At 37.7% G+C, this 15,376-nt stretch overlaps 1 protein-coding gene across 1 annotated transcript in view; it reads left to right on the top strand.

Moving 5' to 3' along the window:
- Positions 1-1,494: 1,494 nt before the first annotated feature.
- Positions 1,495-15,376, top strand: part of AQR (aquarius intron-binding spliceosomal factor) — a 95,933-nt gene continuing 82,051 nt past the window's right edge. Inside the window, exons 1-3 of the mRNA XM_077771681.1 lie at positions 1,495-1,738; positions 7,092-7,148; positions 9,769-9,809. Of these exons, the coding sequence (XP_077627807.1) occupies positions 1,664-1,738; positions 7,092-7,148; positions 9,769-9,809 (173 nt within the window). The 5' untranslated portion in view covers positions 1,495-1,663. The remainder of the gene's footprint in view (positions 1,739-7,091; positions 7,149-9,768; positions 9,810-15,376) is intronic.

Raw genomic sequence — 15,376 nt, 5'->3', positions numbered from 1 at the left:
CGGTTTGGACTTTTTTTTTTTCCTTTAAAAAGGGAAAATCACATAATACTGGCATAAGGTACTGATTGCCAAACACTCTCCCGGGCCCACTCCAATCCACCTTCTATACTGAATTTCCTAACATGGATATTTAATCATTTCCATTTTTATCTATTTTTAAAGTTTATTTATTTTGAGAGAGAGGAAGAAAGAGACCCTTAAGCAGGCTCCATGCTAACAGTGTGGGGCTTGAACCCAAGAACTGTGAGATTGTGACCGGAGCCAAAACGGAGAGTGGGACACTTATCCAACTTAGCCACCCAGGTTCCCCAACTTATATTTTACTTTTCCTTTTTATGACATTTCTTTGATAGCTTTTTTTTTTAATGTTTATTTTTGAGAGAAAGAGGGAGACACAGAATCTGAAACAGGCTCCAAGCTCTGAGCTGTCAGCACAGAGCCTGATGTGGGGCTCAAACTCAAAAACCACAAGATAAGACCTGAGTCAGGTGTTTAACCGACTGAGCCACCCAGGCACCCCTAATAGCTTCTTATCACCTACAAAAGGATATGTTAACTCCATCACATGTCACATGATCTACCTGCTTAACTATGTATTCTCTGGCCTTCCTTCCCAGATTTGTACTAAGAAATACAGAATTAGTTCTGTGTATATTCTTGTCTCTTTCTTGTTTATCTACTATTATTTTAAATTAGAAACAGACTTTCAAACTCTTGAATTCAAAGAAGAAATTTAGTTGAACCGGATTTTATTTGGTTGTCCATAACTATGGAGGGAAAACTAAAGTGTTTAAGACTGGCTTGCAGAAAACTTTTTTTTTTTTAGGAATGATGAACTGATACATTATTTTTTTTTTTATTTTTAAGTAATCTGCATCCCAATGGGGGACTCGAACTCACAACCCTAAGATCAAGTCATATGTTCTACTGACTGAGCCAGCCAGGCACCCGGAAAACATTTTAATTCACCTTTTATGGAAGATAACCTATTAGAACTACAGTTTTAAGACATAGCAACAATCTTTGAAGTCTAGGTAACTTAATGAGAATTCTTTGTTAGAAATAATATTTGCAAGGACTATTGTTTGTTTTTGTAATCTCTGCACTGAACACGGGAGTTCGAACTCAGAGCTCTGAGATCAAGTTGCAGGCTCTATCTACTGAACCAGCCAGGCATCCCAGGCAAGGTTTGTTTGATGATACAGAATATCTGCTTNTTTTTTTTTTTTCACTACTGTTTTTCCCCCGCTTAGGATGGAGGGAACCGTCAAGTCTCCCCGTCCCCTGCAACTCTACCACGAAAAACCCTCACTCAACACCACCTACCTGATGCAGCTCTGAGATGGGGTCCAGCCTGCTGGATGTGTTCTCTCAGCTGTACGCTAGGGGGCGCATGCGGAGGAGGCCGAAGCCCTTGCGGTCTCTAGCTCAGACCCAACGCCTAACATGAACTTCCGGCCCTGATCAGTTCCGCTTCCGGGGAAATGTACGGGCTGCTGTATGTGTTTCTTGTGCGACCGTGTTTCGGCTGAGGACTTACACGCTAGCTGCCTCTCGCTTCGCGGAATTGGGCAGCCGCGGCTGCTTCTTGGGGGGAAGTGCATCGGGTTCACCGTTACTCCTAGCGGACCTTTCCTTACTGGAGCGGAATAAGAGTGCTGCCATGGCGGCCCCTGCTCAGCCCAAGAAAATCGTGGCTCCTACGGTGTCCCAGATCAACGCCGAGTTCGTAACTCAGGTGCGCTTCGTCGAGTCTGGTGTGTGTGAAGGGAGGATGTCGAGGCCCCAAGGCCTGGGAGGTGAGGTTTTCCTTGGGACTGGGAGCATCCTGGAGGCATTTGCTCGTCACTTCATGCCCTTGTTTCTTCCCAGAAGAAACAGCACCCTAGCCTATTTGAGACTGGCAAAGTTTCGTAGCAGAGATGATTCCTAACGGAGGAATGGGGTTTTTCTTAGCCGTAGAATAACCTAGGCTTTGGGTGGAGTGATGAGAGCCTGAAAAGACACGTGTTCCAAGTAGATGCATCTCTGAAGAGCAAATCGTTTTATCCAAGAGCGTTCATTTAGAACCTGTATACTATGTTGCATTGTGAACCGCGGTTGGCTGTGGTTAGGGAAACACAGCCCTTTAGTCCTCAGCAACATAACTAATCGTTACATTCTACATGTTTATATTCTAAATATCTTTTAAATCTGCCTGCTTCCTGTACATTAAGTCAGGTCGCCCTTGTTTTTCTCTCTGGACCTTGACATCCAGATCTCTTCGTCTTTCCTCTTGCTCTTCTCCAGCCCATTCTTCATATTGCTGTCAGTGATTTCATGCAAATGCAAATCTGATCATATCTCTTACCTTCTTAAAATCTTTAAAGAGTTCTAGTTTCCCTTAGGGTAATGACTAGGATCCTTCTAAGTATTATGAGATCTGGCCTGTGCTTACATCCATTTCTCTCTCTCTCTCTCTCTCTCTCTTAAAATATTTGTTTTTTGAGAGAGACAGAGAGAGAGAGAGACAAAGTGTGAGTGGAGAGGGGCAGAGAGACAGGGAGACACAGAATTCGAAGCAGGTTCCAGGCTCTGAGCTGTCAGCACAGAGCCTGACATGGGGTTCAAACTCACAAACTGTGAGATCATGACCTAAGCTGTTTAACCGACTGAGCCACCCAGGTGCCCCTTTCCTCTCTCTTTCTAACTCTGTGCTTCAGCCATACTGCTTGTATTTGAATTTGCCATGCTGTCTTTCACCTCCTGGTCTTTCAACATTCTTCTTTCTGCTCAGGATCCTCATTTTCTCCCATCTTCCTTTATATGCTTAATTCATTGTCATCAACCTACATTACTTTGGAGAAGCTTTCCTGACAACTTAAACTAGATTAGAGCTCCCTTTTCCCATTTACCTGCATTTTCGTGGTTAAAGCCCCATTTATTAGTTGCCTTATCTTAAGGAGTTTACATTTTACAGAGAGGAGTCAGGCAAATAAGCAGTGTAGTTTCACACAGTAATAAGTGCTATCAGGGAAATGAAGCAGGGTGTTGTGGTAGTGATTGGGGTGGGGTGTATGAAAAGCTGTCAGGAAAGTCGTCTCTGAGGTGACATTTGAGCTAAGACCTGACTGCAGAATAGGAGCCAGTTTTGGGAAGAACAGGAAAACAGTCCAGGGAATAGCAAGTGCAAATGCCTTATGGTGTGAATATCAAGAAAGCCAGGATAGCAAACATAAGAAATAAGAGAGAGGGGGCGCCTGGGTGGCTCAGTTAGTTAAGTGTCCCACTCTTTGTTTCTGCTCGGGTCCTGGTCTCATGGTTTAGTGGGTTCAAGCCTGTGTCAGACTCTGTGCTGACAGTGTGGAGTCTGCTTGGGATTCTCTCTCTACTTCTCTCTCTGCCCCTCCCTGACTTGTGCTGTTTTTCTCTCTCTCAAAATAAACAAATAAACTGAAAAATTTTTCAAAAAAATAAGAGAGAGAATGGTTATAAAATGAGGACAGAGTATGTAGGGATCAGATCACTTGGAGGCTGAGATAAAAAGTTTGGATTTCATTCTTAATGCAGTAAGGTATTTTTAATTAATTTTCTTAATGTTTATTTATTTTTGAGAGGAGAGAAGGGCGTGGAGGTGACAGGATCTGAATGGGCTGTGTTCTGACAAGAGAGAGTCCAACATAGGGCTTGAACCCACAAACTTCAAGATCATGACCTGAGCCAAAGTTGGACACTTAACCGGCTGAGCCACCCAGGTGCCGCTCAAGACCGTAATTTTAATTGCAATCTAGTGAATAATATTTTAGAAAGATTATTCTGGCTAATGTGTGGAAATTGAATGAAAGTGAAAAAGCAAAAGTAGTAATAGGGTTACCAGTTACTCCAAGTAAGAGATGCTGGTGGCCTCTATATTAAAGATTAGGGTAGACTGATACACTCTGAAGCTAGAGGCAGCAGGATTTGATGATGATTGATTGTGGAGGGGTAGAGGAAGAGACACTTCAGGCATCACTTGAGCAACTAAGTGAATGGTTTGGACATTTACTGAGATGGGAAAGGAGAGTGTTTGTGGTGAACGTTAAGAGATCTCTTTTGGCCATGGTGAACCTGAAACGTTAGGTAGATAGTTGCAAATATTGAGAAGGCAGTTGAATGTGCGAGTCTAGAGTACTTTAGCACGATCTATGCTTGAATATAAATTTGGTATTTGTTGACCTAAGATGGTATTTAAAACTGTAGGATGGTCTGATAATGTCCCAGAGAATATTATTTGTAAACATATAACGTTTATTGTAACCTGTATTAGATTGAGAGCGCTGAGGCTAGGGACCATGTCTGTTTTATTCCCCGTGTACTCCCAGTACCTAGCATTGTCCTAGACACACATTGTGTGATGAGTAAGCATTTGTTAAAAGAATGAATGAGTGAAATCATGGATAAACCTACCAGGGCATTAAAATATAGTGGTAGGGATGAACATTTTCAGCAGTATTGGGCAATGATAGCAAACATTAGTGCCTAGTCTTTGCTAGATACTGTTTTGGGCTCTTCTAGGCTACAGCGATAAGTAAAATGTGATCCTTGTGTTTAGGGAGTTCACTTTCTGGAAGGAGACTTTAGGAGACTCATCATAATACTTGAGTGTGGGGGCGCCTGGGTGGCTCAGTCGGTTAAGCTCAGGTCATGATCTCATGGTTCATGGGTTCGAGCCCCGCGTTGGACTGCTGACAGCCAGCTCAGAGCCTGGAGCCTGTTTCAGATTCTGTATCTCCCTCTCTCTATGACCCTCCCCTGCTCACGCTGTCTCTGTCTCTCTCTCTCAGAAGTAAATAAAACATTAAAATTTAAAATAATAATAATAATACTTGTGTGTGGTAAATACCAGGATAGAGATGAAAGGGAAATGCTTTGAGAATACAGCTTTAAATGAAAACGTTTGTCTAAAGAGAGAATTTCCAGAAGGAATCTTCTCATTGAGAAAATCTAGATGGCCGTTTTAGATTGACTTTGATACCTAAATAAGAATGTAAGGAAATAGATTTTCTAGGTGGAGGGGACGTCTTGGATTTAGGTAGTGGTTTGCTCTTTTTCTCCTTNCGTTTTAGATTGACTTTGATACCTAAATAAGAATGTAAGGAAATAGATTTTCTAGGTGGAGGGGACTCTTGGATTTAGGTAGTGGTTTGCTCTTTTTCTCCTTCTCCTCCTCTTTCTCTTCTTCCTCCTCCTCCTTCTCCTCTTCCTCCTCTTCCTTTCTTCTTTTCTTCTTCATTTCTTAGCACCTGACCAGAGAAGGAATTTTTAAATTGTTATTAAACGAATAAGATGTAGAGTTTAAAATTTAGTTTTAAAGAGATCAGAGATCTGAACTTAGTGACCTCAGTTTTTTTATGCTACTGTATTTTACTTCCTTTTTGTCTTTCTTTAAAAGAAATTTTTTTATGTTCTTGAGAGAGTGAGAGACAGACAGAGCATGAGTGGGGGAAGGGGTAGAGAGAGAGGGAGAAACAGAATCTGAAGCAGGCTCCAGGCTCTGAGCTGTCAGCACAGAGCCTGACACGAGGCTTGAACCTGTGAATGGTGAGATCATGACCTGAGCCGTAGTTGAATGCTTAGCCAGCTAAGCCACCCAGCTGCCCCCGCCTTTTGTCTTTTAATAAAATTTATTTTGAACAGTCTGTGCTGTCATAGCCATATTAAGTGGGAAGTGGAAAGAGTTTCTGTTTTATGTGAGGCTGGAGAGTGTTGGGGAGGGCAGGATATCTCTGGAGTAGTAGTGTCTGAGAGGTTACAGGTTAGACCCCAAGGAAAAGCTGTATCAGGTATTTACAATAAGCAGTTTGGTTCAGAAGATAAGATCTACATATTTTCTTGGAAGACCCTGAATCATAAAAACAGATTAGATTCAGCTCTCTTAATGGTATGAGGTAAAGAAAAGATGGCTAGATGCCCATAGGCAGTGGAATGAGAAAATGAGACTAGCACAGAATAACTAGGGGTGAAGTATTTTTTCTTGGGTTGGAGGGTGATTGGTAGTTTAGGAAGATATCATATAAAATGGGCCATTATTATGCTGGTTTGGAGAGACTTCCTCAGGGCCTGTGTCCTCACTGCTTGAAAGGCCCTTTGAGTGTATATTCTGTGTAAGTACTTAGCTATAGAAGCAAAGAAGACACAGGTCCCGTTTCTTTAGTGTTCCAGTTAACTGGACAGGAAAGATAGATAAGCAGTCAAGTGATTAATAATACAGAAATACAATACTATTCAGTAGAATTGAGAAGTAATTATCACCATCTGGTAGGACTGAGGCAAGCTTCACAGAAGAGGTGCCGTTTCAGATTTGATTTTATGTGTTCATTCATCCATATACCCATGCCTGCATGCACACATCAGTCCATCAGCTATTGTTTGAGTTCCTCCAATACACTAGACACTGTGCAGAGTCACTTTTTTATGAACATATTAGATCTTTGTGCTTGCCAGAATTTTCTGTTTTTCAAGAGGTTGTAGTTGAGTTTCTTTAAAAAAAAAAAACGTATTAATAAAACCATTTTTTTTCTTGAATATAATAAGCAGTCCATCTAAATGTCTGTAAATATTGAATGCATGTGTTTAGAATTCACAATTTCCAGGTGAAACCAAATCTGTAATATTCCTGATTTTGAATATTTTGAATCTGTTTTTTTAATACTGGCTCAACTCTTTACTAATAGTAATCTGGGGTAGCTCATTTAGTCTCTAGATTCTAGGGTGTTCTTTCTAGGAGGTTCCTGGGTTTTCTTATCTCTATACTGAAGATACTTGACTTTGGTTATTAACTGGGTTGTACTGTTTCTTTAGTGGTGGTTAGAAAAGTAGGTTTTTGGTTTTTTGTTTTTTTTTCTTAATTACAGTGACAGGGTGCAGTGCAAGGCCTCCTGGCATTTAGTGGGTTGGGGTCAAAGATGCTTCCTGGCCTGCATGCCCATATAGTCCTAGAAGGTAGAATTGCTCTGTCCCCCAATGCCTATAGTACCTTGTTAAAAAACAGCTTGTTGATATATGTTCTCAGTCTTTGAGCTTGACAATAATATGAACCTGTGATTTATTGTTTATACGATTTACTTTTGCAGTTAGCATGTAAATACTGGGCTCCTCATATCAAGAAAAAATCACCTTTTGATATAAAGGTAAGTAGTTTTGGTTTACAGCCGTCTTTTTGAATAGGTAAGTTCTTTGTATCTTTTTTTTAAGGGCTAATTCAAAAAAAGCATTCCACAATATCTTTTTTAAGTTCATATTACACTTTCTAATTGTCAGACTAACAAATTTTTTAACATTACTCATGTTAAAAACTTTGGAAAATGCATAAGTTATACATTAGAAAATAAAAATCACCACCCAGAGATAACCTCTACTATCATTTTGTTGTGTTAGGCTTTTCAAAAATTGTGTGTATAATTTGAATGTTTTCCTATTTATAGATTCTTAGATTGTTTTAAATTTATTGTTATTATAATGACTATGTAATGAACGTCTTTGTAAGTATATAAAAGTTTATTTACATATGTATATAAACACAGTATAGTACTATAAATGTCTCTTCTTCTCCTTATGGTTTTCTTAATAACATATTCTTTTTTTAAGCAATGTATAATACAGTATGTACAGTAAGCATACAGTATATGGTGTATATACCATAGAGTATATAATACAATAAGAATACAGTACATAATACATATATCATATAAAATGTGTTAATTGACTGTGTTATCTGTAAGTCTTTCGGTCAACAGTGGGCTATTACTAGTTAAATTTTGGGAAGGTCCAAAGTTAGACATGAATTTTTCAGTGCGTGAGGGATTGGCTCCATAGCTGTTTAAGGGTCAGCTAATGAAGACTCACTTTAGGTTCTGCCATTGTAAATTGAGTTGTGATGCTTTAGGCACACTTGGTAAAACTGAACTTAACTGAAATTTCTTTTTTTTCTTTTATTTTTTTAATATTTAATTTTTGAGAGAGAGAGGAACCACGGGTGGGGGGTGGGGGGCAGAAGATCCAAAGTGGGCTCTGCACTGACAGCATAGAACTCAGTGTGGGACTTGATCTCACAAACCATCATGACCTGAACCAAAGTTGGACGCGTAACCAACTGAGCCATCCAGGCATCCCCTTAACCAAATTTGAACTTAATGTTTCATTTATAAATGTGCTTTTGTTTTGCCTGTAATCCTTTTTATTCACTGGGAGGTATTCATAAACACAGTGTACATTAATCTAATTACTACCAGATTTGCTTTATCTTATATGGTATTTGTATGTGTTTGTGTTTGTATATGTTGTCTGGAGGTTCCTGGGGTCATTTTTCACTAATAACAAGAAAGTTTTAATGATACAACTAGATTAAGTTGAACCTAATTATTAAGATTTTCAAATCTTTTTATTTTTTAAAGTTTTAAAAAATGTTTTTATTTATTTTTGAGAGAGACAGAGCACAAGCAGGGGAAGGGCATAGAAAGGGGAGACACAGAATCTGAAGCAGGCTCCAGGCTCTGAGCTGTCAGCACAGAACCTGATGCAGACTTGCACCTGTGAACTGCGAGATCATGACCTGAGCAGAAGTCAGATACTTAACTGACTGAGCTACCCAGGCTCAGCTCTTTATTAAGATTTTCAAAGATTATATCTAGATCATTTTAGTTAACACTAGTTATAATACTGAATGAAATTATTTATACCTGGTTAGAAGAAATGTATTGTAGGTTGGTATTTAAAGATTATGCCTTTCATTTTATTATATTTACTTTTAATTTTTGTCGAAAAAAAGCAATAACAGAAATCTTATCTAAATTGAATAAGACTTGTTTGCTTCACTGTCTTCCTCCCTCTGTCACCCACATTTACTTGACAAATAACTTTGAGCAGATAAAAGACATTATAGCTACAGTAAAATATATGACCATGTTAAAGGACTTCATAATTTTATAGTGGGATCTTTTAAACTATTATTAGTAGTATGCTGTTACTTCTGCTGGTAAGTGTTGTTAAAGACTCACCATATGCCAAGGCTTGCCCTGAATTCTTTACATGTGGTATCTGATTTATAGCAATTCTATGGGATATTTTGTATAAGTAGATCCTTTTTGTGGATTGGGAGAGTGAGCCTTAGAGGTGTCCTAGGCAAAAGGTTCTAGCTCTCTGAAATGAAAATGGGTAGTTTGAATCAGGCTTCCAATTATCAATGCTGAATTCTGAAGTATCACACCATCCTGGCCTCCCTAGCCCTAACCCAAAAGAATTAAAATTCTGAGGCTTTATCGTGTATATTTGGAAAACTAGGTTATAATATGCTTCTTTTATGTCTTCACACTTCTAATTTACTTCCTGGGTTTTGAAAGTACATTGTTAGGATTCTTAGAGTCTGATAACACATACTTTAAAATTAAGTTTTTTTAAATATTCTGATTTGTGAATTTTTATTTTTCCTAGAAATATTATGAATACATCATTTTAGAAGTTCAGTGCACCATCCATTGCACAATAGAGCCACCTTGAATGTATCATTTAATGCTTGTTTCTACGAACCTTTTTATGTAGATATATTTTATTATCTTCTACTACATTGCTTTTTGTTATTTTATATTTTGAGAAATGTGATGAGATTATAAAAATCTCTTATTAGTTCAGTAGTATTTGATATTTATCCTAAACCAACTAATTTTATGTAATCTTAGTAACTGAAAACTATCGATTTAGGATTAAAAAAACTGTTGTTTGAAATATTAAGTATTTTTATATTTTTGATAACAGGTCATTGAAGATATATATGAAAAAGAGATTGTCAAATCGAGGTAAGAATGAATTTAATTTTCATACACAGGGATTAAGTGGGATCAAGTTGAATCTCTTCTGTATTTCTAAACTAAACATGATTATAACTTGGAACTTTTTTTTTTCTATTCGATTTCATCATCAGGAAGATTGTGGCTAGAAAAACTTTATATGTAGTTGCTGAAGAACCATGCATTATTTTCTTGCTTTTGAATATTTGACTTAGTTTAGAGGGATTAAATCCCAACAGGTTTATTTTTGTTTTTCATGAAATGTGAGGGATGATAAACATGGAGATTTTATTTCAGTGGAACTAATAATAATTTCCTTTGATACATCTTTTAAAAAGATTATTTAAAAATTATAAAAGTAAAACATACATAATAATTTATACAAAATAGTAAAATATATTTTGTATATAAATGAATGTGTAGAATATATAAAATAATGATGTGTAGAATATATAAAATAATAAAAATAAATAAAAATTATATTTGAACAATGTAAAAAAGGTAAGTTTCAAGAAATCTTTCCTATTCTTTAACCCTTAATTAATCTACATAAATATCTGTATCCAGCCCCCTCCCTGATTTCTTTTTTAATAAAGAAAGTTTATACTCTACACACCATTTCATATCCTGTCTTTTTTTTTAAATTAGCGTATTTTGTGAATATTTCTATATTTGCACCTATAGACATGGATGCCCAGTGAATATTGTAGAAGGACAGTTGACTAGATTTTTTTTTTTATGTTTATTTTTGAGAGAGAGAGAAGAGAGTGAGCATGAGCAGGGGAGGGGCAGAGAGAGGGAGACACAGAATCTGAAGCAAGCTCCAGGCTCCGAGGTGTCAACACAGAGCCCAACACAGGACTAGAACCCACAAACTGCAGGATCATGACCTGAGCCAAAGTTGGACACTCAACTGACTGAGCCACCCAGGTGCCCCTAAATGTTTTAATATGAAATGGAAACATTTAGGTTATGAATGTAACAGAACTTTAAAAATCTCAGATTTGTTATTTTTCATGTGTTTGATTTCTAGAAATTTAATTTTACTAAATATTGTGAAGGTAAATCCATGTTATTGTCAAAATAAGTGGCTAATAGTTTTGCTTTAATGATTGATTCATGAGCATGTAAAAGGAAGCAGGGCCAAAGACCATGTTGAAGATTTAGTTTCTTATATGAAGAATAGTAGGAAGCCAGTTAAGAGTTGTAAGCATGATGATGATCTTTTACAAAAAGAATTTAGAGTGGATAAGAAGCAAGAAATAAGGTGAGTATTGTAGTAGTTAGGTTCAAGATCATGATGGCTTGAATTAGGTTGGAAGATTGAGATGGGGAACAGTGCCAATTTGAGATTGTGAGAAGATGGTTGCTGGTTGGACTTGGTGGGTGAGGGAAAGGGGGGAATCAAGGATGACTTCTAAGTTTTTGGCTCAGGTTGCCGGGTGATTAGTGATTCTATTACTTCTGCTATTATCATTAAGGGTGGGGTTGGGCATAGATCTTAGTCTCCCTTTGGAAATGTTGAATTCTAGGTACTAAAGAGCCATTTAGATGGAGATGTAGAATAAGCAGTTGGATATTTCCATATAGAGCTCAGAACAGGACAGGGTTGAGCCTACTTTCTGTCAACCACCATTTCGATGCTAAGGAAGGGTACAACAGTTAACATGGCAGATAAAGTGTCTGCCCACTGAGCTTGTGCTCTATTTCTAGTCTAGACAGATAGGAAATATATATGTATGTAATGTCAGCAGGTAGTAAGATCTGTGAATTAAAATAAAGTGTGTTTAGGGGTGCCTGGGTGGTTCAGTTGGTTAAGTGTCCGACTTGATTTTTGGCTCAGGTTATGATCCCAAGGTCATGAGATCAAGCCCTCTATTGGGCTCTGTGCTGGGCGTGGAGCCTGCTTAAGATTCTCCCTCTCCCAGGGTGCATGGGTGGCTCAGTTGGGTGAGCATCCAACATCAGCTCAGGTATCACAGTTCATGGGTTCAAGCCCCACATCGGGCTCTGTGCTGACAGCTCAGAGCCTGGAACCTGCTTTGGATTCTGTGTCTCCTCTCTCTGCCCCTTCCCTGCTCGCTCTCGCTCGCTCTGTGTCTCTCTCAAAAAATGAATAACTAAACTTAAAAAAAAGAAGTGTGTTTAGGGTAGTGACAAGGGCTATTTTAGATTGAATGATCAGGGGAATCCTCTGAATATATGACATTTGAGCAGATATGTAACATATATGTTGTTGGTCTGGCAATGGGTATGAGATTGCCTGAGAAAACTTAAGATAGATAGATAAATTCTAGGATTCTTTTTTTCTTACGTATTAAGGATATGCCAAGCTGAAAATTATCTTGGACGTTCACAACTAGTTTTCTGTCTCTTTTCAGAACAGGCTTTTATTCCAGTGAATAGTAATTGCTTGTTTAGTTTGTTTCATTTAACTTTAACTATTAATATTTCTTCCTTAGAAATAATTTTTATGTAACTAATAACCACTACCAGTGATTTATGAGTTATATACTTGGGTACATTATTTTTAATTGCTGAAAGAAGTAACTGTTGTTGGTCAGACTCACTAGGACTTATGACTCTCTTAACAGCCATTTTTTCATCTTGTACACATTTCTGAATACTTAAATGAAAGTAATCTGATTATATTCTGCTTCCAAATCTCAAAGTTCAAAAAGTTAAGTGCACTTTTATAAAACAAACTGTAACGTATATATGTTTTTCATCATGGTAAGCATAGTGGTTAAACCCCATCCTCTAATGTAAATAATGTTTATTTAAATTTTTAAATGACCGTTTTTTAGACTAGTGTCTGAGGAGGCTGTTTTGCTGAGTTAATGTGCTGGTAGCATCCTCATTACTGGCAAATGACCTGATGTAAGATTATTAACTTGTTTGCAGGCTATCAGACTAGGCCACTTATACCATAAGGTACTCTTTGGTATTCTACATTAACGTTCTTATAATATATACTTTTGCATATCAACTCTATTTCTGAAGGAGGCATCTGTGAAATAAATCAATCAGTTCTTAATATTCTTATGATATAAATGATAACTTTTAGGATCTCAAAAGTAGTAAGATATGTTGCCCATACAGCTATGTAATTGATTCATATTTGCTGTCCTTTAACTATTATCAAATTTGGTAAGCATGTCTTAACGTATTTTTATGTTTGATTTTAAAGCCTTAAAAATAACCATAAGTATTCTTTGTTGAGTGCTTGGTATGTGCTAGATTCTGTTCTAAGCACCTTGCGTATATACTAGCTCATTTTTCCTCACGACAACCCTGTGATAGTCACTGTTATTATCCTCATTTTATTGATGAGCGAACTGCAGTACAGAGAGGTTAAGGAGTGAGCCCAACATGTTCCCCAGTTAGGGGAAGAGCCAGGTATTACATCCTGGTTCTTTGACTCTTCACCAGTACTGTGTTCTTCAGTAGCACAGGGTCTGTTGCCTTTTAGAACTCCCTTTACCAGCACACTTTGGTTATCACTGTTAATTCTGTTATGAATACATCTAAGTGGTTTTTATGCAAAAAAAGAATTATAGTATTTTACTTGTGCCCGTGTTTATATTTGTTTTTATTTAAAATATTAAAACCCCAGAGCGCCTGGCTGGCTTAGTCGGAAGAGCGTGTGACTTTTGATCTTGGGGTTATGATTTTGAGCACCACATAGAAATTACTTAAATAAAGAAAAAACACTCAAAACATGTTTAAATGCCTTTACTATGAAATATAACACAGAAAAGAACATAAAACAGAAATGTATAGCCTTCTGAATTATCATTCATAACTACCACTAAGGTAATAAAAGCCAACATTTGTCAGCACCCCAGAGGCCTTTGCATAGCCTTTTGCCTTAACACTTTAAAATACAAGTATGGAAACATGAACACTATAGTTTTGATTATTTTTGAACTTTAAATAAATGGAACCACATGGTATACACTCTTTTGTGGTTGGCTTCTTTTATGTTCACTATTATTTTTTTTTAAATCATCTACTTTGTAATAAATCTGGAAATGGGTAGTCCAGAAGTTCATGTGAGGGCCTTTGTCAGCATTTCACAGTTGGGTTTTGTTTTTTTTGTTTTTGGTGTTTGTTTGTTTGTTTGTTTGTTTGTTTGGCTTTCCCTGTATGGTTGCAAGGGAGCCACCACAACTCCAGACCTCGTGTTTTCACACAACCGTTCCCAAGAGAAGCAGTGGGCAGTTACAATAGCAAAACTTCTTGGCAGAAGCACAAAACTCCCAAATTTAACAAGTATAGCCAAAATTGCTAGAAAAGAAATTGAATGTTTTTCTTTATCTTGACCTATCATGACTTCTTTTTTTCTTGTCCAGTCATCCAGAAATAAATGGGCCACTTCGCCTCTTTTGAATATGAGGAATGTTTAAAAGATGTTGTCAGGGTAACACTGAGTCATGACCAGAATACCATCTTCTGTCTCATGAGCTGGTACTATTTCTGTCTTTCATCATGAAGTTCTGTTTGGCTGATGAAATTAAGCATGCAGTTTTGTGTGTACTGGGCACTGAGTGAATTCGGTTCTCCAACACGCTATTAAAGTGAAATGTCTGCAGTTGGAGACCTAGAGCGTCTGACACACAGATGTTGTATCCACTCAGTGGCCTAGCTGGCTGTAGAGGCCAGTACCTTGCTAGTGTTATATCTTTGTGCTTTCACACAGTAAAAACTTGCATTTTATTCTAAGGTTCTGTGACATTGCTTGCTTAGTGAAATTATTTAAGAGATCAGAAGTCAGTGGAATAGGATTTTGACAGGATAATGGTCTCCTGGTGTATTATAAATTCATAATGCATAGACATTTAACTTTCAAAGCTGGAGACTTAGCTAGTGGCAGTGTTCTGGTCTGACTACCTTATTTTCAATATACGAAATGATAAAACTAAATTAGTGGACATTTGAGCCAGGCTTTAGAGCGTTACCTGGTGGCAATAGCATCATTTATGCATAAAAAAAACAAAGTATTTTAGGGGCACCTGGGTGACTTAGTTAAGCGTCCAACTTCGGAACAGGTCAAGATCTCGCAGTTTGTGAGTTCCAGCCCTGCAGTGGGTTCTGTGCTGACAGCTCAGAGCCTGGAGCCTCCTTTAGATTCTGTGTCTCCCTTTCTCTCTGCCCCTCCCCTGCTCATGCTCTGTCTGTCTCTGTCTCTCAATAATAAATAAAAATGTTAAGCAATTTTTTAAAAAATCAAGTATTTTATTAAAAATAGTAAAGAGAGCTAACATTCCTTCCACAATTTTCTTTTCTTCTTCTTCTTTTTTTTTAATTAAATTCAAGTTAAGTTAACATACAGTGTAGTCTTGGCTTCAGGAATAGAACCCAGTGATTCATCTCTTACATATAACACCCAGTGCTCATCCTGCAAAAGCACCTCCTCAGTGCCCATCACCCATTTACCCCATCCTCCCACCCACATCCCCTCCAGCAGCCCTCAGTTTGTTCTGTGTATTTAAGAGTGTCCTACGGTTTGTCTCCCTCTCTGTTTTTATCATATTTTTACCTCCCTTCTCCTTGTGTTCATCTGTTGAGTTTCT

Source organism: Crocuta crocuta, unplaced genomic scaffold, assembly GCF_008692635.1.
Source record: "Crocuta crocuta isolate KB4526 unplaced genomic scaffold, BGI_CrCroc_1.0 scaffold156, whole genome shotgun sequence".
Lineage (NCBI taxonomy): Eukaryota > Metazoa > Chordata > Mammalia > Carnivora > Hyaenidae > Crocuta > Crocuta crocuta.
This window is presented reverse-complemented; position numbering and strand designations above follow the sequence as displayed.